A 27242-nucleotide genomic window follows, 5' to 3' on the forward strand; every position below is an offset into this window, starting at 1 on the left:
AATGCAGATGAGGACAAAGCAGGCAAATCAAACGCATGTAATTATATGAAAGCTTCGGGGAAAACGTCTATTTCTCTTATCACTTCATCTGCGGCTGGACAAGCGGACGGTTCGCTTCTGGCTTCAGTCTCACAGCGTTTATTTGAGGCCGGCCTCGAGAGGAAGCTGCTAATACTCCAGCTTTGCTTCAGCTTTGTCAAAATGTAATTAGTTTGTTACAGAGGAGGGATTTAGCTGCACAAAATGTCACCAGAGGACAAATGACACTGAAGAACTGACAGCTTAGCAAGCTAACAACACAATGACGCACACTGTGAGCAAACACCGGCTGATGGGAAGAGTTTTTCTTTTTTTTTTTTTTTAATCACATCAAATTACCAGGTGATCTTTAAGTGAATTCAAGACAGGAGTTTGGGAACTAACCCTGATCAAAAAGCTGTTATTTCCCTCTGGATAGTGTGACGCCTCATGCAAAACAAATTCCAAAAAGGTTGAGACGTTTTGTTAGATGTAAACGTAGAAGCTCATATTTTAACCCAGAAGATGTGCCGGTCCTGCAGAGGCATGCTAAAAGAGGTTTTTTAAACCCTCGGTCCTGTGCATGGAGAACTGTCGATCTTTGATTTCACCCATTAAAATAGATTCATTTTTGTTTACTAAACGTAAAAAGCAAAGTCAGATTAAGCTTTTGGTATACTGGAAATAACTGGATCACAAGAGGCTCCGATCCAGCTCACCAAACTACCAAGCTAAATGTACAGATTTCAAAGAAAACAACTTTTTTTTTAAACAAATTTCAGACAGAACACAACACTGAGATTTCAGTAATGCTGCCATAACAATAGCTTCTTCATTGCCCCCCAAAGCCATGTTGTCAGGGTGAGTTTGTAAAAATACCCATAATGCAACAGCTACAGAGGAAGTTTTTTTGAATATTTCAATGAAATTCACATCAGAAGGCTTCATTAAACTTGGCTTTGTGTTGAGGTCGCAGTAAGTTTCAGTACTAATTGTTAGGTTTTAGGACATTTTCATCACTCTGTCACCACAAAGAAAAACTTTATAGTTAAAATGTACAAGTTATTAAAGCATTATTTTCCCAGGCCGGCTGACCAAAGATGAATTAGAGTGTGCAATGGAATCCTGAATGCGAACAAACAAGAACACACAAATACACTTTTTTTTGTTATCTTTTACCTGAAATCCAGTTTAAATTCTGTTAGCAACCTTAATCCTGCACCCAAGCTCTGATAATGTGAGGAGTTTCACGGTTCTCATCAAGGCACAAGCGTTTCTCCTGACAAGTAATTTTGGCGGTGCTTTCACTTGCAACAGAAGGAAAATGGAATCACTGCAGCAAAACTGCATCCCCATTTAAAAAACAGGTTTAGCTGCCTGAAAGCTGGAGAAAAGCTAAAGCTGACGGAGCTCTGATGAAGGAACTGACAGCACTCCTCCTCCTCCTCCTCCTCCTCCTCCTCCTCGCTGGGAGACAGTGACCAACAATCAGACAAACGTAAAGACAGAGTGACCCTTTGTGCCCGCTGACAATGGTGATCTGTCCCGCCCCAGAATGGGCTGATCTCTGGGTGAAGCCCTTCACTTTCTGCTCAGAGGTGGAGGGTGAGGGCAGCGTCAGACCAGAGGCAAAAAATGGGCCAGAAATACAAAGAAAAGATGAACCCTCATCTCTGCTACATATTTTACATCCACAAAAACGATTTGGAGCTAATCTGGCGCTCTTACTCCAGAGAGCTTCGTCGTGGAGCTCTGCTGGCAGGGTCAGTCACGCTGAACAGGTCAAAGGGTAGATGTCAGATGAAGAGCGATGCCCTGGTCCTCCAGATCAGGGGTTGAGTAGTGGGTCAACAAACTACCTTCATAAAACCTTCAGGTACAGAAACATCTACAGAAAATTCAAAGTACTTGAACAACCATGATCAGTGCAAACCAGGACTATAGTGACAAAGAGCGGCAAAACCTGCAAAGTAGGAGCAGCTCAGGTGATTTATCTGCTAAAAGCCACCAGCAGACTTTTTTTTGTTTTTTACATAGAACATAGGAACTCTGTATGAGCACAGAAAGGCCCTTCAAAAAAGCAGGCCCACGTGTAAAATAACATATAATGTGGCTGCATCAGCTCTTATCTTCAGTACAGTATATCCCAGACGACTTGAACAGAACTGGTGACATTGGACGAATCACAGAAACCTCATTCTGGGAAGATTTTTAGCAAGATGGTCCCATGTTTTGTTGTGTCCATTATGCTTAGGAAATTTGTTTAAAAAGAAATGCTGTACTGTAAACCTGCAGGACCCTCTTCTGCAATTATTAAAACCACTTAATGCATTGTGGGACTTGCATGTAACGCACCAACAGGAAGCCCAATCTGAGTCAGATGTTTTTCTGTTTCTCTGTCTACTTTTAACCACCACCTCTTTTGTGAAAGACTTAATCACACACTCCCCTGAAAACCTGAACTTAGCTTCCGCTGCTGTAGCTCCTACTTTGTCTGTCAGCCCACCCCCGCCTTAAAAAAAAAAAAATCAAAGCACCTCTACGTAAAACTAAATCAACTGTTACGTGCAGATTCCTCCAGCCAGTCGTCTCCTGGGACAGAACAACGACCACTTCAGAGTTTTCATCTGCCATTTGTTCCAGCCAACTAGCGCTCTCCAACGTTTGCCTCACTTCAGTTACACCGACTTTCCCAGTGGCATATTTTCAGGCCCAGATTGCGGTTCGAGTGTGAGACAGACAGATATTGTCCCCTGGATGTGGGGATGCTCTCAGGATGGTGGGCAGCTCTGGACGAAGAGGGAGCCGGGACCATTAGCCAGCTGCTCAGGACTCTTACAGTAGGTCTATTCTCCGGCAGCCCACCGACGGGCCGTCACCCATTACTCACGCCTCTCAGTCCTCCTCTGCCTCGCTCTCTGTGGTCCCTGATGCTAATGTCACACAGCGGAGACACGGGGGGGAAAGACAGAGAGGAACACAGTGACGGGGGGAAATCAGCTCGAGGAGAATGTGTGTGTGTGTGTGTGTGTGCAGAAGAGTGGGAGGGCAGAGGACTGACACACAGAATACACAGTGCACACACAGTGAGAGCTTTACATTACTATGAAGGAAAAGCACAACATCACACTATCCTCAGCCTAATGGGCAGATTATTGCAGTCATCTTAGCAAAGTTTGAATTTCTAAAGAAGGAAAATCCTCTCGGAGCAATTATTTAATCATGATGGCAGCATAAAAGAGTTGTGACAGGTGCCAGCATCGATAGAACTCAGCTCCATCAACATCCACACCCAGGGCTCATCTCCCAATGAGCTTTTCATGTTTTCACATGGAGGAGTCTAACTTTATCTCCTCCTTCATTTCTCCAGGTGGGGGGTGGTGGGGGTGGGCACTGTATGAATTAATGTATGAAAGTAAAACTATAAGTTTTATCTTCTGAATACTGAAGAAGAGGGAGGATTAAATAAGTTTCAATCCCTACTTCCCCTTTTCAGACATGTTGAACTAAATTTAAGTGTGGATGTGTGTATATCAGTATGATTTAAATCAGTGTGTGGTCACTTGGACATAGTTTGCTGATGGTCTATGTTTATTATAATAAAATAAAGAATTATTTATTAATATAGATTATTTGCAAGGTTTTTTTGTATGTTGTGTATAAATAAGTATAGATAGATGAATTTATGAGGGGAATCAAGCTTTTTATGCACGATTGACACCATTGCATGATAATTATCATTGATTAAGTGCGCAGCGCGATCGATGGATCTTTCTGCAAATAACGGATGCATTATAAGAGCTTAACATTTAGAGCAAACTGCACCAACAGGTTCAGCATGATTTCCCAACAACGCCAACTAAACCCCAGGTAGCAACAGGTGGTAGATAAATAAGAATATAACTTTTCAAAACTATGTAACAAGTGGAAAGTTGTTTTAAAACTGTCTAGTAAACCTGTTTGTTTTATTATGTCATGCTTCAATAAAGCCCTCTCAGTCATGTCCGCTGTTTGTGGAGGAACACCGGAGAGACGGAGAACCGGACCTACCTGCAGCGGGTTCTCCAGGATCTCTGCGCGGTGCGCCTGGGCCCAGGTCCCATTCAGAGCCTCCGCCTGTGAGGAACTGCTGTTCTCCATGTTTTCCTTATCATGGAAACAAAGAAATCTTCTTATTCTGCCACAGCTCCCGCTCGCTTGTCACGTCTGGCCGCCGCGTCTCGCCTCATCCCGTCCGTTCATCCCACGCGCCGTCCTCAGAAGAAACTCCAGCCGAGTCTTTGCTGTGAACCCGGATCCGCACTTTGTGACGGCTTCAGGGGCAATCGGACAAAAGTCTCACTCGTCTATTAGCGCGGCTGTACGGGCATGTAAAGAACGTTCGTCACGCTTGTTTTGCTATATAAGTCGTAATAAATAAGCAATAACCCTTTAATTAAAAAGAAATCCGACTATTTTAGTTTTTCCATTCTCTGATGTACAATATTACAAGGCACATTGAAGCTAACACAGTGGAACAGGTGCTCTTACTGTTGCGCCAGCACGAAGCGCTCCGCACGGCGCAAAGCCTTAACTTTAGATTTGTTTGACGAGCAGAAATCAGTTGATTGAAATGCTGGAGTCTTGTGACCAGGATCAGATATCCCCACGAAGTTTAAACTGCTTCAGACACACACTGAACGCATCCACAGAGAGAACATGCAAACTCCAGGTCAGGATTTGCACCCACAGGTGGGAGCACTCACTGTTCCACAGGTCAAGGTTACTGTGAAATCTAATAGCCAAAAGAGAGGTTGTAACCAACTTTTCTCCAAACAAAATTTGCATCAGTCTACAAAATTTGTATCAGTCTACAAAATTATTTCATTTCACAAATGTTTATATTGCTGTTATCAAACTTAAAACTACATTCAAGACTTAAATAATAAAAAATAGTTATAGGAATTTTACCTATTTTATATTTGGGCATATTAACATGCTGAAGATTTATTTATTTATGTATTTATTTTGCCATTTTGCCATTTTTATATTTTAGCCATACAGCAGTGTATAGTTGTTGTAGTTGTTGAAGTTTTCTCTGGCAGTGAAACTTTTGTAATCTGTTCAAAAGGCAGCAATCAGGTGGCACAGTGTGATGTGACAGACAATATATTAGTAAAAGATCTACTGAACTATAATTTTCTTCAACATTTAGCATCTCAAACTGAAAACAACAGTGCAAATATTGTTTGCTTTCCAGCAAAATTTAAAAAATAATACAGTGATGTTTGTTTATACTATATTATGAGAGTGCTTCCTGGAGTCATTACAGACGGGCATAAAAGCTGCCTGTGGCTCCAGAGCGTGGGCTGCAGACCTTTAATTCGGGTCATGGAGTCTCCAGGTGCTGTTAAACATGGTGTCACCTGCTGGGCAAATTCAGGACAGCACGGAAAAGTGATTATCAGACTCACAGATGACCAGACAACACATCGGATTCAAAGGAGCCACATGATGTTCCACTCGTTCGACTGGAACCGTTCCCACCTACAGACAACAGGTGGGGCATTATGTACACATCTGCAAATGAATCTCATGAGCAGATGAAAGGATGGAGGAAAAAAATAGATAATCACAACAAACAATGACACGGATCCGGTCTGTGCATCATCAGAACAGGCTCTGAACTCCATCCAGCTGAGAGAATGTCGCAGTCAAAGGGATGAGATTTCATTGTTGTGTTGTCTTTTGTGGGATCTCACTGATCCTGAGTCCCTTCAGTGATGGGAAGAATGATGGGAGTGTGTTTGTTCTGCTGTGTGCTGTGCTCTTAGCATAAACAGAATTATATCATACAGATCAGGCAGACGCACTCTTTCAAGAGGAGGACTCATTGAGGATGACGGATCCTGATGATGATGATGATGATGATGATGATGATGATGAAGGAAACATGATGCCACACAGTCCAGCAGGAGGTCTCAAACACAACAATCAAAAACGACCTTCACAGTAACAGATACTCCTCTTTGTCTTCAGGCTAATTAATATCTGTGATCAGATCGTCTGTTCGGCCCAGCTTAAAGCTCATCTCTTCTCACTTCACTGATTCATCCACCGGGACGCCTTCACATCCAGGAACAGGGGATCTTCCATTCTCCAACATGAAGCATCAGCCGCCCCTGGGTTCGTGGGCACATGCTGAATCAAACACACACCTCCAGCTTTATAAGTTAACATATGGGAGAAGCCGCTGCTACTGTGTGCATCGACATGTCGTTCCCTGTTCCCATGGAAACACAATGACCTCCGCACAAGATTTAAACAGTTAAGCCTCCAACTTTACAAATCTCAGCTTCGCTACACATATCGATTCATGCATTTGTTATTATCAGGGACTTAGTCTTCAAGGGTACTGCACAGACTCTATATATTTTATATACTGTATATTTAGCAACTATAGGAAGTTATTGCAATTTTTACTGAGCTTCCTGGTTTTCAGCGGCATGCATCAAAATGTTTTCGTAATAAGATTAAAAACCTTTGCAGTGGAAAACTTCATTTATCTTCTACACATGTTTCATCCAAAGAGAGCATTTGATTTAGGCAAAACAATTAAATCCAAATGAAAGTTTATTATCATGTACACATCGGAAAACATGATGTTTCTCTTGATGTCTCTCTCTGCAGAGAATGCCGGCAGTGTGAGGCAGGCGGGAAATGGTGCAGAGAGGCGTCCTGGTGATCCTCTCTGCAGCCATTACCAGCCCAGTTGAAGAAGTTGTTGAGGATCTTATAGGAGACGTCCCAAACATCCTCTGGCTCCTCCAGCAGTACAGCTGCTTGAACCCAACATAGCTCTCTCTTTGAGCTGAGAATGTTAACTACAGCACCACACATTCTGAACTCAAAACAGTAAAACTGCTTTTGATATGATTGAAAATAAAAGTGCTTGACATAGTTAAGTTATTGTAAGACACCATAAGCAAGCGTTGTGTCTCTGATCAGTTCATCAAATAAAGATTTCTCTGTGAAGTTTTCTGTGTGTTCAAGGATGTTTTGAGTCCCAGTCATTACTCATCATTTGGTGTTTGTTTCTTTGATTGTTTGACAAGAAATGTAAACAGTCACTCCATGCATGAATTATACTATGATGGATCAATAATCAGTGACTTTTGAGCCTTCCTGTCAGGTACACCAGGTCACCTTCATCCATGGGTTTTAGCATTTTGATTTTGGGAAAACAAACTGTTAAAAGTAGGTCAGTAGTGCTTCCCAGTCAGTGAAGTTAGTGGAGGGAAGAGGCAGTGAGTGAGAGTACAGATCTGGAGCACAGTGATTGAATGTGAAGGATGCAGTGGAGCCGCTCACCTGAGTCGCAGCCAGAGGCAGCTGGAAATAGCTGTAGATGCCAGAAGTTGTGTTTTGCAGGGTGGGATCTTATTGTACCAATTACACTCCATAACTGCGCCTGGATTTAGATTGCCATGTAGATGTCAGAGTTACTTTATCATCGAGTAAATTTGCTTGAACTCCAGTCAACGGGGCACAGACAGTCATTTGTTAACATGTTACATGGAAAATGACTGCACTCATGTTCAGAATGCCTCTGCTGGTTGCTGCAGCATCACCGTCTCCAGCTTCCATCTGTATTCATCCTGACGCCTCTCTGTCTACGTTATGTCCTCAGTCAGCCGGCTCTCAGCCGACCGTAGTAATCAGGACCCATTTGATGTGATTACCGTGGCGTGAAGTGAAAGCGGGAAGACGACTGAAAGCACACTTTATGTCACATGTCAGGATAACACGACGAAATAGATTCCCACTCTTTCTTTTTTTTTTTTTTTTGACTCTTTCCACGAATCTCTCGGGAGACTGCCGGCTTCTCCGGCAGGGTTCACAGGGAGAGTTTGAATGGCAGCTTTTGTCATGAACGGCGAGCGGTGGCATTTCTCCCCGGCGCTGATGGAGTCTCCCCGGGGAGGCGTCAGACGACGCCCTGAAGTTTCCAGTCAGGGCCGAGGTCAAAGCGCCGCTGAACCCTCACCTCGGCGCAGACGTGAAACCGGGAAATGTGAGGGGAGAATAGAAGATATATACGGCAAGAGAGTTGGAAAGAAAGCAAAGGAAGGCGAGAGAGAGAGAGCGAGAGAGAGAGACATAAAGGCAGCTGAGGAAAAGATCGGGAGTAGCAGATTTAGTCAACACAAAAAACTCCTACACACTCTCACTTGAGCCTGCACCTCAGGCTTTGATAGGAAGAAGAGAAGAAGATAAGAGCGACCATATTCTCCTTCTACATCTGTTTCTCTCTCATTCAGGCTCCTCCCTCCAATCTGCATGTCCTTCACACTAACCCACTCATTAAAACTCGACGAGGGACAAATGAACTGAACCGAATGGGTACGCTTTCTAAACCTCACAAGTGAAAATGAAAGCTTGTCGCAGGTCCAACGCTCAGAAACTCTGTTAGTGATTATTCCCTTGAGAAAACCGAGCAGCCTCTCCTTCTTTAAACCTCATCGCTGTGTCCCAGTAGTGTCACCTCCAGCATTTCACAGCGTCTAAAATGCTTATCTTCAAACCCACATGTTTGGAATGAATTAGTTTTTGACCCAACGTGATCAGAATCTCCATTGTTCAGTTCAAAATTAATAATAACACGGGGCAGATTATTTCCAGTGATTTCAGGGCCGGAAGATCAAACCAAAGACCCTTTTAATACAGAGAGCATTTCATTTCCTTTTCCTACAACTCAACTGACACAGAACAATAAAGCTGCCTTTTATTTTAGGGCCAAATTTAGAGTGGAGTTCAGCTGAAGTCTCCGTCTAAGTGTACCAATTGCAAGTGACAGACTGCTGAGAGTGTGCACTATCTAAAAATCTACTAATTACAGGAAGTATTGTCTTGAGACTATTTGCAAATTGAAGGAAAATATCATTGTAAAATAAAATTCGGCACCCATTTTTCTATTTTCCTCCTGTAACGGAAAGCAGCTAGGTGCATTTCATCTACTATTTTTATGACTTAGGCATTCAGAATTAATTTTTCCTTTACTACTCTATGTGATGGCCCTGAGCCATATTATAGCATTTATTGTGTTGGCCTGCCTCTGCTTCTCTCCTTCGGCACTAATCCTTGGTTTCTTCTTTCTCTTTGAGGGATTTATCTGCACGGGAAGCTGTAAGCTGGTTTCCTTTCAAGATCTCTCTTTGTCTTCGTCCCACCTGGAAAGCTGGTGGCTTTCATTCCCTTGACTTTGTTTCATTGAGCTTGGTGGTTACTGACGCTGTGCTTCGCTCAAGCCTGACGTAGTCTTGGTTTGACCGTATTTTTAGCATCTGTTTGTAATCTAGCACCTGTTTGTCAGGCGCTTTCCATACATGACCGAGCACCGAGGTCATGGTGTCGTTCACACATGTATTTAACTCGTCAAAGAGCAAAAGAGCAGAACAACATGAAAACACCAAACATGACCAAAGGCACAGCACGTGAACAGGGCGAAGCACCAAACTACAAACAGAACGACATGAACAGTCATTACCGAAGGTCGGATGCTCCAGTGTGGAGGTCTGGGCTCAGGGGTGTTTCTGCTTCAGGAGTGCTTCAAAACCAGGAGTTTTAGGTTAATAATCATTTTAAAATTGCTGCTTGGTGTGAATTGAAGTGAGTTTGAGTATCTATCTGTTTGTGGTGTTTGGAACTATTTCACACAGTCCTGGTTTTGTGTTTCGGTGACCGGGATCTTCTTAGTTTATCTTGTGATTATTTCATTCCTCGTTCCCAGAATCCAAGTCCTGCCATGGTGTTGTTAGGGTCACTTTTTCATGTCATGTTTTTGTTGAATATGTTCTCCATAGTGTTGAACAAGTTACTTTAAAAAAAAAAAAAGTAATCAGTTATAGTTACTAGTTACTTCTTCAAAAAAGTAACTGAGTCACAATGTTTTAAAAAAATTAATAAATACTAGGCAAAGCAACTATTGCATTTCTTAAAAAAGAAATGTTTATATTTCAGAGAATTTTGATCCCTCCATAATGGCACTTCAAGATGCATGTTCAGTTATTTATTGGAAAACTGAACATATGATTAATGAAATGAATGGATACTTGACAGAATATATTACAAACAGGAAATCTGACATTATTCCAAATTATTCCGATGTTGCTGTGTGAAAACATAACAAAAAACAGCAATCAAATTTGATCTGTAACTATAGACAGCATTTCTACATTTGTAAAAGAATAATAAAACACACCAGATGTCTGTGAACAGATGTCTGAACTTCCATTTAAAAGCTGCCTTTGAATGATCGGGGCTCTCTATCACTTTGCACCGATACGGTTCCTTCTTTCTGTATGATGATGTCATTTAGAACTTTCCTGACTGACGAGTTGCAACAATGTATCGGTTTAAATGACATCACCGTCCAATTTATCCTATATATGCAAATGAGCAGCTATCCAAATTATATGATGATGTTACTTAGAACTTTCTTGATTGAGGAGTGGTGCCATATAGTGCCAGATATACACAGTCATTTCCAGTCACTTTTACAGATAAAAACCCAGCAGTTCCACATGAGCAAGCAAAAGCATCGAAAGGAAAAATTCCTTTTTAAAAGAGAGAGAGACAGAGAGAGACAGAGAGAGAGCACAGACTAGAAGGGAGACACAGGTTTCTGCGTCATACTGTTTTGTTATTTGTGAGTCTGTCAGGCAGGTTTCCACAGCAATGTTTTTAAGTGATAATTGAAAAATTCCATTGCATTTTTACAGGGAACATTGTGTAAATGTGGGATAAGTCTAATTTTGGGGCCAATGTCTGTTCTGGTTAATGTTTGGTTCCCGTCCCATGTCTGTGATTTGTGTTGTCCCTTCAGTGTTTCCACTCGTGTCTTGTCGAGCCCTTCCTCTTGCTGTTTGTTCATGTATCTTTGTCGCTCTGCAGATTATTTCGTGGTGTAGCGCCTCTTTATTGTCCTTGCCTCTGGTTCAGTAACTGACTCCTTTATTGGGTTGTTGAATTTGACCTCTGTGTTTTGGACCTCTGTCTGTGCTCCCTCACACTGAAGACCTGTCTTGGGTGGAGTCAGCTGAGACTAGTTTGAGCTAAATAACCAAAAAAAACAACAACAAAAAACAGCATGGAAGCATACTATTTCATCTAACTGGGTGATACATTCACTGGTGTTGTTTTTTTAAACTTTTTCTAAGTGTTTGTTTTACCTGAGGCAATCTGTTTTCCCCCCACTGCATGGAAAACTCATGATCTGAGCATGGAGATTCAAAGCTTTGTTACTAGGCAACATTGCCTTCACTCATTTGGCTATTCATTACTGCAGCATGTGTTTCTTTTAAATTAAAAAAGGGACACATTGCAGGATTACATACAGAAGTTGACACAAAAAAGGGAAGCAAATGCAGCTGGACACTGAAGTTGTGATAATTATTCAGATGGTAGTTGGTGCTCATTTTCCTGTAAACTCAACAGAATCCTTAAAATGTAAAATAAATGACAGAAGGTTGCGCTCTTCAACACATTGAACAAAATACTACAAATGTAATCTTGCACACCTTTTTTCATGCAAAGCAGCAATTTTTAGTTGCTGCCAGACGTCTTCCTCACATTCAGAGATAATGCCTTTTTACTGCTGTCCGGACCCAGAGGCTGTAGTTACCATTTGTTGAAGTGCACTCTGAAATTGATAGATAAAATGACTTTTACATGTAAATTTGGGAGTGGAACACTCCATCATTACTGTTCAGGACCTGACCACTTCATCCCCCACGCCTCTTTCCACAGGCTGTGGAAAACTTGCAGTGACAAAACAGAACTGACGGCTTTCATTCCAAGGCCTAATTTCACTAAGAGAGAAGATCTGAGCAGATCTGTTGAGGAACGGCCAATGAGGAATAGTTTCTCCTCCTCCTCCCCCGTAAAGCAGCACATTAAACTCGGCCATGTGGGAGACGAATGAATCAAAAGCTGCTCGCTTCATTGAAAAGCAGCAAGTGAATCATCAGCAGATGATTGTGGGTTAGAGCAAATAATTTAAAACAAACCACCTTGGTAATCCCGAACAAAGTCCTGTTGACATTTGCGATTACAAACACTGAGAATCAAGCTGCTTCACCCACGCTAATAAAACCTGAAGATGTGTATCTGTGTGCATGTGTACATGCTTATGTGTGAGTGTGTGTGTGTGTGTGTGTGTGTGTACGCCATTTACGTTCACTTAAGTCAGGTATTCTGAATGGAAAGTAAACATTTCACGGTTGGTAAACGATAAAGACTGACTGTTTCCTGAGCCCTGATGTCTGACAGCCTCTTCAAAGGCTGTAGTGAAGATGTGTTGATCACGTGGACATTGAAGCACACTCACACATGGGAAGAAAAAATGTGTTTGCAATAATACAGATCACAACCCTCAAGGAGAGAAAGGAGCAGAGGATGTTACAAAGCCACTGAATAAGACCCTGCTGGAGAGACTAAGCAGGATTATAATCACAGCTAACACAGATATCTGGCAACAGACAGGAAATAAAAGGAAATTTCTGTATATTGAGCATATTGTAATCTACTGAGAAGAGTGGTGAGTGTTTTCTGAAATCTTCCTCAGCTTCAGTGTGAAGGTGTCCAGGATCTGTGTGACTGGCAAAACCTTCAAACAGGGAGTGAATGCAGTGCAGCTATATTAAACCCCTTAAAAAAATAAAAAAAAAACTTTGGATTCTGTGAATGATTTCAACTGTAAAAAGCCCCAATCTGTTCAAAGAGTCTGATGGGTTTACAAGCTCAAGTTAAGCTGCGATTGTTGGGAGTAAAATAGAGCTGAAATATTAATGTACTGGCTGCCTGGGAGTGAAAAATCTCATTTCGTCGTCGCCGGTTCCAGTGCTGCCTTCAAGCCTGTGGATATATTCCCAAACAATGCAATACAGCAAGCGGAAAATTGCTTCAAATGATCCTGAATGCATTTTCAAACGAAACTATGACCCGGTGTCTTTAACAGGATGGCCAATAAATGACGCCGGTGAAGAGGGAGACTGGAACGATGGCGCTGGCACGGCCCGAGGGAGCAGTTACAGCTTTTATTGCCGTCACTTTGGCTCGTCTCTCTCAGCTAAATGGAGGGGCAGCGCTGTAACCTTTATCATGGCTGCCTGAAAGTTTGTGTTGGGACAGGAAACGCTCCAGTCGAGTATTTTTCAACCACTCAATCTGCACTTTAATGCTTTTTGGGTTTTTTTTTTTTGGTTTATGACTCAACATCTTAGCAACAAATGATACAATTAGCATGCCCCCCAACCTCCTCCTCCGTCTGACAAAGACACACGCCAGTTTGGGTGAGGTGGCATTTCTTCGACCGCTTTCCTTCGACCCCCTGGGAGACATGAGACAAAAACCTGCAGCGCTTCCTCAACAGAAAGGTTTCTGCGCCGTAACCTGTGAGCTTTAATGATGTCTCCAGTGAACTGACAAAAGGAAATTCGTGGTATTTGTGAAGAGCTTGTCGGGTATTGTTTCCCTGGTCGGGAGAAGACATCGGCATGAGTTAAACGTCCTAATCCTATTGATCCACAATGCATGCGGTGAATGTTTGATCAATGAGCAGAGGCTCAACAGTAACCTTTGCATGAAAGTATTGATCGTAACATGTATCCAGCCTTTGTTTTGTCATTTTCATGTGTAACCTTCAGGGAGTTTTTTTTCTTTTTCTTTTTAAACATCTTTAGATTTTCCATTTACAAATACTGCCATTAAATACAAGTGACATTTTCAAACAAATGGTTCACTAATATGACATTCTTTTTGTCTTCATACAACGCCTAAATGAAGAGGTTTATTTGATTTTGATGATTCTCCAGGTTGTTGAACAACACATGAAGTCTGACTCATTTAAGCCCCTGAAGGCTCTGCGCCTCTCTTTACAAATGAAGTGTGTCTTTTCATGGAAAGATCTAACGATCATGGTTGGTACTCTGGTCAGGTATTATTGTGGACAGAAATCTATTTGCAATATCTTCCAACAAATCAACCCCAAGAACAAAATCACCAAAGATGTGAGCCGAATAGCGGCACGATGCACTTAAATGAATCACAAAGCTAACAGTCTGGGCCGGTTCAGGACACCCTGGACCATTTTCTAGTGAAGCTGCTACAGGTTTAGACTGCAGAGAGATCTCCCCATCTACCTCCTCACTTGATCCAGAACAGCAGAAGGTCTCCTCTGAGTCTGGTTCTGCAGAAAGGCTGCTCTGTGAGTCGGCAGGTGTTCTCCTGTTTTAAGGGAGTTTTTTCTGTCTCCTCTGCTCGCTCATTTGAAATTGTTATGTTTTTGTTTTCTCTATAAATGTGCCTTGAATTGTATTTGGTGCTATACAAATAAAATGAATTGAAAATTTAAAAGCTATTTTGGGGTTTGCAACTGGTATTTCACTTCAAGACCTTGTATAAGTGCGATGACGGATCAGATTATTCAAATCAGTAGTTCTTTGTTACAACAAGCCTGTCTGTGTCTGGCTGAAACATACTGTGTAGTCAAATTCTGATGGACACACCTACTATTACAAAAGCACGAGAATGCACAGTCACAGCAATAGAAAGTTTGACTAATCTGGTTTTGATTTTATACATTTTATGCACAATAAATTAAGACAGAGCAGGAAAGAGGTCACTGATGTTCTCTAGGAGAGTCCTGAGAACCATTCTGGGAACTGTAGAGGAGCAAAATTCAGAGGCAGGGGACAATTATGCTCTATAACTTCGTTTTCGTTTTATTTATTTTTTTATTTCAACACAACTTCTACAACAAAAAACAAAATGAAATTGTTTATATAACACATCAAATCTCAATCCAATATGAAACAAAAGAAAAGCAGACACAGCAAACCCAATCTTCCTCCCTGACCTAATTCAATCAAACCTACATGGCTGAATCTCTCCTGCTCACCAGAAAACAAGAAGAAAACACAATAACCTTAAATCTTCTTTATGAAGCCATCATGGGGTTAAATGATAAAGAGGGGAAGCTCAAACATCAACCCAGCAGCCTTACTGGGAGCTGAAACAGAGACGAAACAGCTCTAACAGTAACAGCACCTTCAGAATACTTACAGTTTAAAACAGCTTTGGTTTTAAATGACAGACTTTTCTTTCTTTTTTTTAACTCAGTGTGTTGGTTGTATAATCTTCTGTGTGGCTTTGAGAGAGCTCTGGGAAGTTTGTCAACAAATTATCAGGTTTACCTCAGCTTGGAAGATATTTTTTTAAGATACATCCACGCAGATCATTTTGAAGCAGTCATTTTTCAAGAGTGTTTATTTCACTGCGGAGTTGGCTCCATTTGCTGTGATCCAGATCAATACTTGAAACATCAGAATCGCAACATTTGTCCTTCCACCGAGGACTTCTTGTGTATTTTCACACTAAATCACAGTTGGGTGAAATCATAATAACACAAACATCACAGTTAGTTTTTTAAGTGACAAAATAATAAATCTATTCATGCGTCTGACTGCGTTATCATAGTAAATGTTTTAATCCTACAGCAGCGCTGGGCTCCGGGAATCCAACTTACAGTGACACAATGAAAGCAGCAGTTTATTTTCAGATGATGCTTCTGTCTGTCTGGAGGGTTTTTGTTTTTTTGTTAGTTGGTGACTCCCTCGCTGCGCCTCGCCCCGCAGCACCGTGATGCTGAGACGACTCCAGGAGGGCGGTGCAGAGGAAGAGCTACGTGTTGCTGCGCAGCAACAGATAGATGGAGGGAGAGAGAGAGAGAGAGAGAGAGAGAGAGAGAGAGAGAGAGAGAGAGAGAGAGAGAGAGAGAGAGAGAGAGAGAGAGAGAGAGAGAGAGAGAGAGAGAGAGAGAGGAATTCCCTCGCACAAACAAAAGCGCGGCTGGCTGGTAGGGCGTGTGTCAGTTCCTATGGCTCCCGGAATATCCTGTACCCTGATTTCTACCTGTGGCTGAGGGGGACGTGAGGAGCCCGATGGATGCACCATGTAGGGACAGCCAACTACAGGAAGCCTCCGGGTGCGTTTGAGGAGGGAACATCCACTGATTCCTTGCTGGATACAAAATTTGTATTTGACATCCGCTCCGACCGACTCCCGCTGGGAAAGACTTCATCCTCGGCAGCTCTCACAATCCAAACAAAGGAGTACTGCCAGTCAGCGAACTGCAATGTGCGGTCGACGGAGTTGAAATGCTGCGTCTCCCTGCAGGAGGGCTGGATGAACTGACCGCGCGTTAAAGTAAGTTGCTCCATGCGTCTTTGTCTCAGCCTGTCTCAGCGTTGCTCTTCACCTTCTCCTCAGTACATTCGCTGGAAACACGTGGTTGAAAACATTCACCGGTGCTGTCTTTCACCTTTAAAATCAATATTAAATCAAAAGGTTTGAGCTGCTCTTTGTTTTCAGCTCAAAGAAGTTATCTCTCCTCTTTGTATCAATGTGATGTTTGTCTGTGTGTGTGCCCGTGTGTGTCCGTGTGTGTCCATGTGTTTATGTGTGCAGTCATGACAGGTCAGTTCCTGGGGGAACCGGGCGGCGGGGCCCATATGGATGACAACGCCGCCATCCGCATCAACGTGGGCGGCTTCAAGAAGCGCCTCCAGTCGGACACTCTGTCCCGGTTCCCCGAGACGCGGCTGGCGCGTCTTCTCCACTGCCAGTCCAAGGAGTCCATCCTGGAGCTGTGCGACGACTACGACGACACGGAGAAAGAGTTTTACTTCGACAGGAACCCGGCGCTCTTCCCCTACGTGCTGAATTTCTACCACACGGGGCGGCTGCACGTCATGGCCGAGCTGTGCATCTTCTCCTTCAGCCAGGAGATCGAGTACTGGGGCATCAACGAGTTCTTCATCGACTCCTGCTGCAGCAGCGCCTACCACTGCAGGAAGATGGACCAGGACCGAGAGGACTGGGAGGATCGCAGCGACGAGGGGAGCACGACCTCGTCCTTTGACGAGCTGTTGGAGTTTTACAACGACGCCACCAAGTTTGACAAGCAGCTGCTCGGGAGCGCACGGAGGCGCGTCTGGCTGATGCTGGACAACCCGGGCTACTCCGTGGCCAGCCGCATCATCAGCATCCTGTCCATCCTGGTGGTGATCGGCTCGATCGCCACCATGTGCATGAACAGCATGAGCGAGTTCAGCCTGCTGGACGGCGAGGGGCAGCCCACGGAGGACCCCCGGTTCGAGATCGTGGAGCACTTCGGCATCGGCTGGTTCACCCTGGAGCTGGTGGCCAGGTTCGTGGTGGCCCCGGACCTCCTGCACTTCTTCGAGCACCCGTTGAATGTGATAGACCTCGTGTCCATCCTCCCGTTTTACCTGACGCTGCTGATAAACCTGGTGGTGGAGAGCACTCCCGCGCTGGCCAACCTGGGCCGCGTCGCGCAGGTGCTCAGGCTCATGCGTATTTTCCGCATCCTGAAGCTGGCGCGCCACTCGACGGGGCTGCGCTCCCTGGGGGCCACCCTGAGGAACAGCTACAAAGAGGTGGGGCTGCTGCTGCTCTACCTGGCGGTGGGGGTGTCTTTCTTCTCCGTCATGGCTTACACGGTGGAGAAAGAGGACAGCGAGGACCTGTCCACCATCCCGGCGTGCTGGTGGTGGGCCACCGTCAGCATGACCACGGTGGGCTACGGGGACGTGGTGCCCGTCTCTATCGCGGGGAAACTGACGGCCTCGGCGTGCATTCTGGCCGGCATCTTAGTCGTTGTGCTTCCGATTACACTCATTTTCAATAAATTCTCGCTCTTCTACAAGAGACAGAAACAGCTGGAAATCGCAATGAGGAGCTGCGATTTCGACGAGGGCATCAAGGAGGTTCCCTCCGTTAACCTGAGGAACTATTACGCGCACAAAGTGAAATCTCTCATGGCCAGTTTGTCCAACATGAGCCGGAGTTCACCCAGTGAGCAGAGTCTGAACGAGTCCATCCACTGAGGCGCTGTCCAGGGTGCTGAAAGTCTTCTTCCTTCCTCCGATGTCCGCCTCTCTGTAGCTCACTGCAATAACGCGTTCACGTGCGTGTCTGTCACAATGACAAGCGAAAAAAAACAAAAAAAAAAAAAACAAGATGTACAGGCCAGAATGAACGTGATGTTTCTCCCCGTGTCATCAGCCGGGCCCCGATCTGACCACACCAGAGGGAAACACTGTAGTCCACCTTCCAGCTGTTCTTGTCGTGATCCAGTTCGTCAGAAGTAACTCCAGTCGTGCCCTCTTTGAACGAGTCTTGATGTGTAATCGTGTTGTTGCAACAATACTTCAGACGTGTGGTTGAAACAAAAAAATGTATTAAACAAAAGAATACACGATGTACCTTCTTGTTTGTTTTAATGTGAGGGTCTGAGTCACTGATTGAGACGGCACATGTGAGCCTGCAGGGGGAGATGGGGATTTATAGTAGTGACTGACACAATATCTGAAACTGTTTGACAAGCAGAGCAACAACCATTCAGCCCTGACATGGCGAGCACATTTAGTGCTGCTGGATTAGGGTTTTTGGAGGAGGAAGCAACACTTTGATTTTGGTAAATGCATTTTATTTCAAGTCAGCCACTGTAATCAAACTCAAAGGTAAACTGAGGTCTTGATGATGGCTTGCTGCTGCTGTCTTTTGAGAATGCTTTAGAAGGATGTGGCGCTTGCTTCTCCTTTATAAATGTTAGATTTAATTCAAATATTCACTCGTGAAAACAATCTACCTACTTGTCACCAGCCTGTGAGCTGTAAAGAGGAAGGATGGAAAACTCTCAAGGTGTCTCTGTGAAATAAATTGGAGTGGGGTTTTTGTGGTTTCCTTGCAGCTTCTGGTCAGAATCATAATAAACAGCTCTGTCGGTAGATGCAGTCACAGATGCTGCACTCACTTAGCGCCATTGATTTCATTTTACAGGATGACGGGCGAATTGATATAAGTGGACTTCAGCTGCAAAAAAAAGTCAATTATTCAGTCGTTTTGTACTTCAGAGCAGCCAGCTGCATTGATCCCATTGCTTAATTCAAAGAGCATTTCATCCTGTATGCTGGTGCTATTGTGGTTAATGATTGTGCATATTTGGTGCTCAGTTCTCTTTGTCCACATCGCTGTGATTTACAAAACTATCACTGCAGCACATTCAGCACTGTCTGGATTCACCTTTTACTCGAGCTGCTATACCTCATACAAGTGTGCACATTTTAATGAACCCATCAATCAAATTAGTTTCATATACAAAATGTCACTGTTGATCATTGGCTCCCAGTTCGAACAACTCCCGGTCACCAGAAGTGACTTTTTTTTGTCACTTTTTGAATTAGCAAAGGCCAGCACATAAATCCTAATCTTCTGTAAATACCAAAAGTCTCAGAGATGGACGCATGAAATGAGGTCAGCTTAGAGTTTTGTTCGGGGAATAACTGAGTGGCACAGAGGTAATCTCCACACACTCTAGTAGCAAGGTAATGCTCACTTGAAAAATCCTAATGAGGAATCTGTGCTTTTGCCAGCCTTCTTGGGAGCTCATTTAAAATGATGTTTACTCACCGAGTCCAATTATATCAGTCTTGTTTTGTTTACTTCCCAAACCTTTAAAGGCTTTTCCGCTGGGAGAAAATTCAAAACACGACAACAGTAAAAAACCAGAAGAGAAAAAAGAATCAGTAAATGAGTTCACAGTGACGGCAGGTGACATTTCACCATTCTATCAACGAAAAGCCAGTAAAAAGACACAAAAGCTTCTCTCTTCCCTCTTTGTGGGGAGTGGCAGAATTTGACAGAAGATTGAAATGCACTGAGATGCAGCAAAACGGCGAGTAGATGAGTCAATGTCGTCGAAGCTTTAACGTGGTAGTGTGATGAAGGTGTGTGTAGGTGAGTGTGACTCCCGAGGAGGTCTGGTTCGCCCCGGCTCGCCGGTATCATTACTTCCTGACTGTGGTGATAGATGCACAAAAGGCCCGGCGCCCGCCTGGCTCACTGCTGAGTCCAGACAACAACTTAGGTCATTAGAGGATCATGGCTACAAAAAAAAAATATCCTGCTTTTCCGCCTCCAGCAGTCACAACAGAGCTTAAAACTCCAGCCGTCTGCACCGTCATCATCCAAAGTTTCCAGACACATCATTCAAACATAAAAGGTCACGCAGCAATCGTCTCTCCCTCATATGTTATAATCTGAGCCTTTGATCTGTGTTCAGATTGTAAAATGGGCTTTCGTTTGATTCTTTCACACAGCCTGCGAACAAAGGCGAGAGAAAATGAGGATAAAAATGTGAGAGGAATACTGAGCTTATTAATGCAGCTCTAACAAGGGGCGCGACTTAAAGGGTGTGTGTGTGTGTGTGTGTGTGTGCGTGCATGTGTGTGTCAACATGCTGTACACTAACGCAGCAGACAGCATGGCTAATGGGGAACTTATTGAAGCTGGCAGCGCGAGCGTCATCTCCAGTCTGCTGCGTGTCGGTGATAAAAAACTCTGTTACTAAGCAGGCGTTCCGTGTTGTTGCACATTACCATCTGCTACTATCCCTTTGCTTTAAACAGTGTGGGAAGATTGGATCGTTTCAGCGCACTTGTTTCTTTCTCTCCTCGCACTCGCTAAATCTTCCCACCACGCCTGATCTGTGAACGTCTCCAGAAATAATCCCTCATTACATGGATGGAGGCATAGCTAATTATCACATACAGATCTCATGCAAACACACACTGCAGGTAATGCTGAACTAGAAAAGCAGAGCAGGCTGCCTCTTGCCAGCAGCGGAAAATCTAAAACTAAGAAATGCTGGATGACTCTGATTTGAGGTGGATCAGAGTGAAGTGTTTTTATCCTGATGGATTCTTTTTTTTATGCATGGATTTAACATTAATCCGCTTAAATTCCAGATTTTTCCATTGTGAGGGAAGTTGTGTCTTACAGTTTTTTTGCAGACTTTTCCACATTGCTTGTTGCAAGACAGTTTGTTTTTGTAAAAAAAAAAAAAAAAAAATTGCGTTGAACAAGACTTTAGACTCTGCGGCCTCTCGAGCAGCCACATTAAATGTAAACCTTGTTGACGGTCATGTCCACCACTCTACTCTTGTGTTAACCTGCCGGGAACAGGACTGAACTTCCAGCTGGGAAAATCTCTCAGCTCTCAGTTTACAGTCCAGACGAAATGATTTTAATCCTTTAACAGTCTCTCAAAAGACAAACTGGAACTCAAACAAACCTACTGAGGCCCTTAATGAGATATAATCTTTTTACAACAACAACAACAATAAGAAGAAAAATTGTTGACAGGATATTAGTATCACTAGTAGTAATTAGGATATTTCAGACTTTCTCTGATACTCCTGAAGCTACACTTTTTTTTTTTACACCTTACTTCTGTTTAATACACTTCACAACAGAACTTGATTCTTTCTACAAGAGCCAAACTCTTAAAACTATACTTCTGATTATTCAAATCACAGGGGATTGTTAATCTACACCTGGAATATTGAAAACAGAAATCGAGTCTTTCCATAATCAAACTACAGGAGGTCTCTGAAAAGCGGGGTACACTCAGACCAAAATAAACCTGAACCTTTCAGTCTGTTCATTTAAAGAGAGTTTCCGCAAAAGTTTTGGTGAAAATAGCAAAACACAATGAGCTATCAGGTAGCACAACATGCTGAAGAATGATGTCAGTTTATGTTACAGTACTTTTCATGCAGATGAAGTCTGAACAAATAAAATATCTTTACTGTGGATATACAGTATATGGAAAACTATGTGGAAACTTTATTTAAAAAATCCACTGGTTGTGGAATAATCTGTGTTATTTGAAAATTCAAAACTGGAGACTGGTGATTGTCCGTATTTGTGATCAGTTATTTAATTTAATCTTCAGTGGACTTGCTGGATTAACACTGCCGTTCCTACTTATTGTAGCTCCCGGGTGCATCAAGAGGATAACCTCTCCTTGACAGCAGTTAGAAGCAAAGTATTCATGAAGATGATGGGAAGCTGATGAGTTTTGAAGGTTTTCAGTTATCAGCCAAATGATACACAAGGTCACTGACTTTAAATGTGCTATTTCAAAGTCAGACATGTCAACCTCAGAGATACTGATCTTCATCATCTGTGAGGAAAACTTTGGGAATCAAATGCATTAATTTGTAAGCTGTAGCAGCATGCTGTGGCACGGTGGAGTAGTGGTTTGCACAGCGTGGGATTAACTCAAGGGCTGAGAATTCCATGGTTTTTTTTCTGTGCATGCATGTTATTTATTTATTTGGTAATCAGACACTGTCCCAAACTCCAAAAGAGCTCATTGGTGCAACAGATCAGAGGTGTCAAACATAAGGTACGTGGGCCAAAATCGGCCTGCCAGAGGTTCAGATCAGGCCAGTGGTTACATGCCTCTCCAGGCCTTCGCCCAGTGTTTGCTGGGGTGGGTTCAGCCCCCCTGGGGTGTAGCTGTAGGTGGAAGGACAGGTGTAGTGGCTGAAATTGTGATTCATTTTGTTTCACAGGAAGATGATTTCTCGGGATTATTGGAGGTTTTTACTGCTGATGCTACAACAGTCGGATATCTCCAGTCAACAAAAACAAAAAGAGAAAACAAACTGTAGCCCCAGCTGGTGTTGGCCCTCCGTCAGAAAACCTCCACAGGCGCTCAGTAAGAAGAACGGCAGAGAGACACCGTTTCCGGGAAAACGCTGCCATCAACACACTTTTTCAACGCAGCCTCGCTCTGCAAGTGAGTCACCCACAGGGACAGATGTTTTTCACATATAAATCCCTCAAAATTTTAATGGATAGCATGAAGTGGACACATTTAACACTTAACAAGTGCCATTCTGCCTTTTACCAGCTACTTCCACAGAAATCAATCACCACGTGTGTATCGGCTCTCGGTGTTTAGTTGTGTTTGAACAGCCTGAAAAGCAGTAAAAGCTTTTTTGTTTTCAGTGCTTACGGGGTGGATTAGATGAAGTTTTGTTTGGATGGCAGAACAATGAAATGATACAAACCTTCAGTGCAAGTCATGAAGGGACTTGAGACACACTTCAAATTAGACTGTTGGTAACTCAGCTTTGGGTTTACATCTAATCCATGAAATGCTTGAATATTCTCTGTAGCTGAAGTGATTTATATTAAAGATGTAATTTTTCACTTCAGTCTTTCTGTCAGTTTTAGCTTAATTTTGCAGTGTGTGGCAGAGAATCAGAGGAGGGAGCAAACCTTCAGTACGCAAAGATCACGTTTCTTTACTGGAATGAGAGTTTGAAAAACTTCCTCAAAGGTGACCCAAGAATCACAGTGTTATAATAGGCAACAGAGAACAAAAAAATAAAATATTTCATGTCTGAAATGTTTCACTGAAAAATTATACTCCACAACAAAAACAAAACCTTTTGAACTGTCTGACCTGCTTGTTTCATATCATCACCCTGACAATGTGACCAGCAACACAGACACAGGGGTCCGGATGATGGATTCATAAATAAATGATGGTTCAACACACAATATCACACCAGAGCCTCTAATTTAGGGATGTCAGACTCATTTTTGTTTCAGCCCAATCTCACACTGAATGGACCAGCAAAACAGAGCCATGATAACTTTAAACTTTAATTTGTAAAACGACAACAGTCTCTAAAAAAAAAAGCCAGTTTTAATGAAACCGCTTGGTGAGAAATACAGTGAGACGTCCCTGATCAAGCCTCCATCCAAATGATGATACCACCGTTAGTAATAACTTTAGCTGGTTTGATTAAATTGATTTAAGTCAGCACCACTTAAAAGCAGAACATCGCTGTGACTGTGTGTATTGTGCAGTGGAAATGTAGATACTTAAAGTGAATAAAAAAGCTTCCTGCTGATTTCTGTTTCCCTACAGGCTCAGGAGACCTATAAGTAAGCTACCTTAAACTCTGCTGTGAGATGTGATTAAAAGACTGCGCCAGTTGAGGAGCTTGGCACCGCTGCATTGTTAAATCTAATCCAATGAGGATCAAATCCCTGACATGCAGAATGTGATCCAAATATTTGATTTTATTGTCAATAAATCACATTTTTCAGTTGCCTCATTACTTCATGATGCTGCAGTATTTAATTGGGATTCGTGGTGCTGGTTCAGCGGCGTTATCGGAAACTCCCGAGGACAAAAATTAGGCTGTGAAGGCAAAATGCACGCCCACACACACCGGCACACGTGCACACCTCAGAGTAAATTGAACTTCAAGACGGTGCTGCTCCCGCAGGTGATGGAGAGTCAGACAGACCGAGATTAGACCCATTATTACAGCTGGATGGGCAGGAGGCGGGCAGTGACGAGAACAGCCTTCTCCGAACTTCAGAGTGAGAGGAGATGAACACGCACTGCTGTGTATTTGCATGTATATATGCTCTTTTTGTACTAAAATGTATCTGAGCGTGTGAGTGTGTGTGTGTGTGTGTGTGTCAGTGCCAGTTCCTTCCCTCCAGAATCAATTTCCTCTAGGATGTGCCAAGGACAGTTTGATTTGTAAAGCCTGAACAGGAGTGTGTCTGAGCGCAGCACTCCAGCTGAGCCCGGAGGGATGACGTCAATAAAACCTGGAAAGACCCTGACATCTCAAGGTGTGTACTTTTAAGGATGAAAAAAAAAAAAAGTGAGAGGCTGCCACAGCAACAACACAGGAAATATGAGCGAAGATGGAGGGCAGTGGAAATATCTTCAACTCGTGACACTGCGAGATGAAAAAATCTCAGCAAGTTGCACAGAAGCAATAACAGAATGCCTCATTTTAGGTAGAGACAAAAAAAAAAAAAAAATGGAGGTGAACTACGTCAGTCACGGCCACGGGCACCGAGAAATGTCTGTTTTTCTGTGCTCAAGTGGAGTCGGAGTGGAAAGAAGACAAGAGCAGCGCTCCTGGATGAAAAGAAGATTTCAGCTGTTGGTGAAACGTGTCCTCGGTTCAGTTGTCAAGAGGAAACACACACAAAACATGCGAGCGGCTCTGGACCAAAATTGATTTCCTGAAGAAGAAGCAGAGGCTGTGATCACACATTGTGAAACATGATGTGAATATAATAGCATAATGAGGCTATTTCTGTTCCTCGGAGCTGCTCCCTCTCTCCCCTTTACTCCCTTTTTTGCTCCATTTATCTTCGTGCATCATCAGCGCACTAAACACTGAGAGCTACATTCATCTCCCTATAGTGTTAGCGAATGGTGATAATTGCCAAATTTGTTATAATTGCAGTGATGTAACTTGTCTGGTGTGGTTAATTGCCTTTGAAATCCACCTGGTGTGTGGGTTATGCAGTGGAACGTGCTGCCACCGCTCCGGGGAGGCCGCACGGTCTGCATAAAGCTGATTAGAGAAACAAACTGAGCGTTATGTATCCAGTGGACCAGCTCACTGCTTCTCCTTGTAGTTAATCTGAGGTTGGCTTTCGGAGGACGGGTTCTGTGTGTTCCTGGAAGGTGATTGACAAGCTGGATTAAGAGCGGATCAATCATACAGAAGTGTGAAGGTGAAATCATTCCTCAGGTACAAAATGTGAAAAAAATGACAAAGAAGATCAACATTTCTGAAATGGATCGTGTGTACATTGAAGAAATGTTTAGAAGGAACACTTTGGTCAACATTGGTGTAAAAAAGAAACACAGCTGCAGGTATCGTGTGAGACAGAGGAATGATGGGAAAAAGTGAGAAAAAAAGCTGGGTGAAAAGCAGTGATTTATTTTAGCGTGACAATGAAGAAACATTTACATTCACATCGTGCTCTGTAAGTTATTATGGGATTAGTGGCACCTCTGCACATGCATGATTCATTATGGGTGCAGACGTGGAGTGGTGGAGGTCTCCTCTTTACTCTGACTGCAGCTTCCACTGAGTCCAGTTTCCCTCCAAACTCCAAAAACACACATTTGGAGAGTTATCTACCCCTGAATAACACTGTACAGAAGAGAAATAGATAGATCTTTTTTATTTTAAGTCAAGGTTATCTTATCTTATCCATCACTTTAGCTGTGACTTTAATGCTTTAATTTCAATTAAGCACAGAGAAAACAACATTGACTTTTTAAAGTTTCGTTTAAGCATCAGACAAAATATCTGAACGTGGAAAGTAACTTCGAACTGACAGGATACCAGATGTGAGGAGGAAACAGGTTACGTACAGATACAGACTAACATGGAGGAATTTTGAATTTGCTCTTATTGGTGTTAAATGGTTAATATGGCATCGACTTATTGATTTGTCCCCTGTACTGAAATGTTCTCGACACGGTCGGTCTTCGTGTGCGAAAAAACAGTCTCTTAAGAAACAGCTTTGCACTTTGGATTCAATAAATAGGTGTCTGTTCCTTTTTTAATCCAGATTCAATGAGTTGAAGGAGATATGTCAGTGTTTTCTCTTTACATGTTGATGATGAAGTTTGGTGAGCTTCCTGTTTCCTCCATTTCTGATGAGCAAGACGCTGACTTTCACACCTCCACTACACCTTTGTTCTTTCTACCACTCGCATTATGATGATGATGTGTCTGTTGTGTCTGCACATTCAGGAATAGTTCATTCACCTCGGGCTGTTTAGTCCTCCGCCCTCCAATGAGAATTGATTGTTTTGTTGATTGATTTAAACTGAGGTACCTCAAAACTAAACATCGCATTCAAAGGATGAGAGGAATAACAGTGTAGTTACCTGATAAATGCAAAAACAACTAATTAAACTGGACTGATTGGAAATTGTCCTACACAACAGATAAAACATAACCATGAAAGTGTTGCCTTGGCAGAATCGATATGAAAGTACATCATATATGCAATGTAGTAAAGGTGAATTAAATGAAGCATTCTTTATTAAGTCCAAGCTTTTATACATGCTGCAGGACATATTTGGATATTAATGTTTTATGTGTTCGTCTTGTATTATTCTTCACTCAGTTTTCATCATTTCACCTTTAATTAGCCATCTGTGAAAAACCGTTTGCAATATTTGTGATTCAAGCGGTTTACACTAGCTGCTCCGGATGTATATCTGCTTCAGTACCGGTCTGCTTTGATGCTCTTGAGCACAGAGACAAATGGCCGAATGCCCAGCCTGTGCAGGTGCTCATATTTGCGCATGAGGGACGGAGGTCTTATTTGAGGTTTGAGAGAAAACACAGGAAAGAGCCAATCTGGCTTAAGTAGGACGAGTGGAGGACGGATGAAAAGGGCAGAGACAGAGTTACACAGAGAGCGAGGAAGCGATTAAGCTGATTGTGATCATGGGT

The 27242-nt window shown here is 43.0% G+C and overlaps 2 protein-coding genes across 2 annotated transcripts in view; one reads left to right on the forward strand and one right to left on the reverse strand.

Annotated features, from left to right (window-relative positions):
- The window catches only part of nipal2 (NIPA like domain containing 2), a 32858-nt gene extending 28567 nt beyond the window's left edge, over nt 1-4291 (reverse strand). The window contains exon 1 of the mRNA XM_030102221.1: nt 4069-4291. Within this exon, the coding sequence (XP_029958081.1) occupies nt 4069-4158 (90 nt within the window). The 5' untranslated portion in view covers nt 4159-4291. The remainder of the gene's footprint in view (nt 1-4068) is intronic.
- Nucleotides 4292-15857: 11566 nt separating this feature from the next.
- Nucleotides 15858-18616, forward strand: kcns2 (potassium voltage-gated channel modifier subfamily S member 2). Its single transcript, XM_030103446.1, has 2 exons — nt 15858-16263; nt 16525-18616. Exon 2 carries the CDS (start codon nt 16527-16529, stop codon nt 17964-17966), a length of 1440 nt encoding a protein of 479 aa, XP_029959306.1. The 5' UTR covers nt 15858-16263; nt 16525-16526; the 3' UTR covers nt 17967-18616.
- The last annotated feature ends 8626 nt before the right edge of the window (nt 18617-27242 follow it).

This window comes from Salarias fasciatus, chromosome 11, assembly GCF_902148845.1.
Source record: "Salarias fasciatus chromosome 11, fSalaFa1.1, whole genome shotgun sequence".
Lineage (NCBI taxonomy): Eukaryota > Metazoa > Chordata > Actinopteri > Blenniiformes > Blenniidae > Salarias > Salarias fasciatus.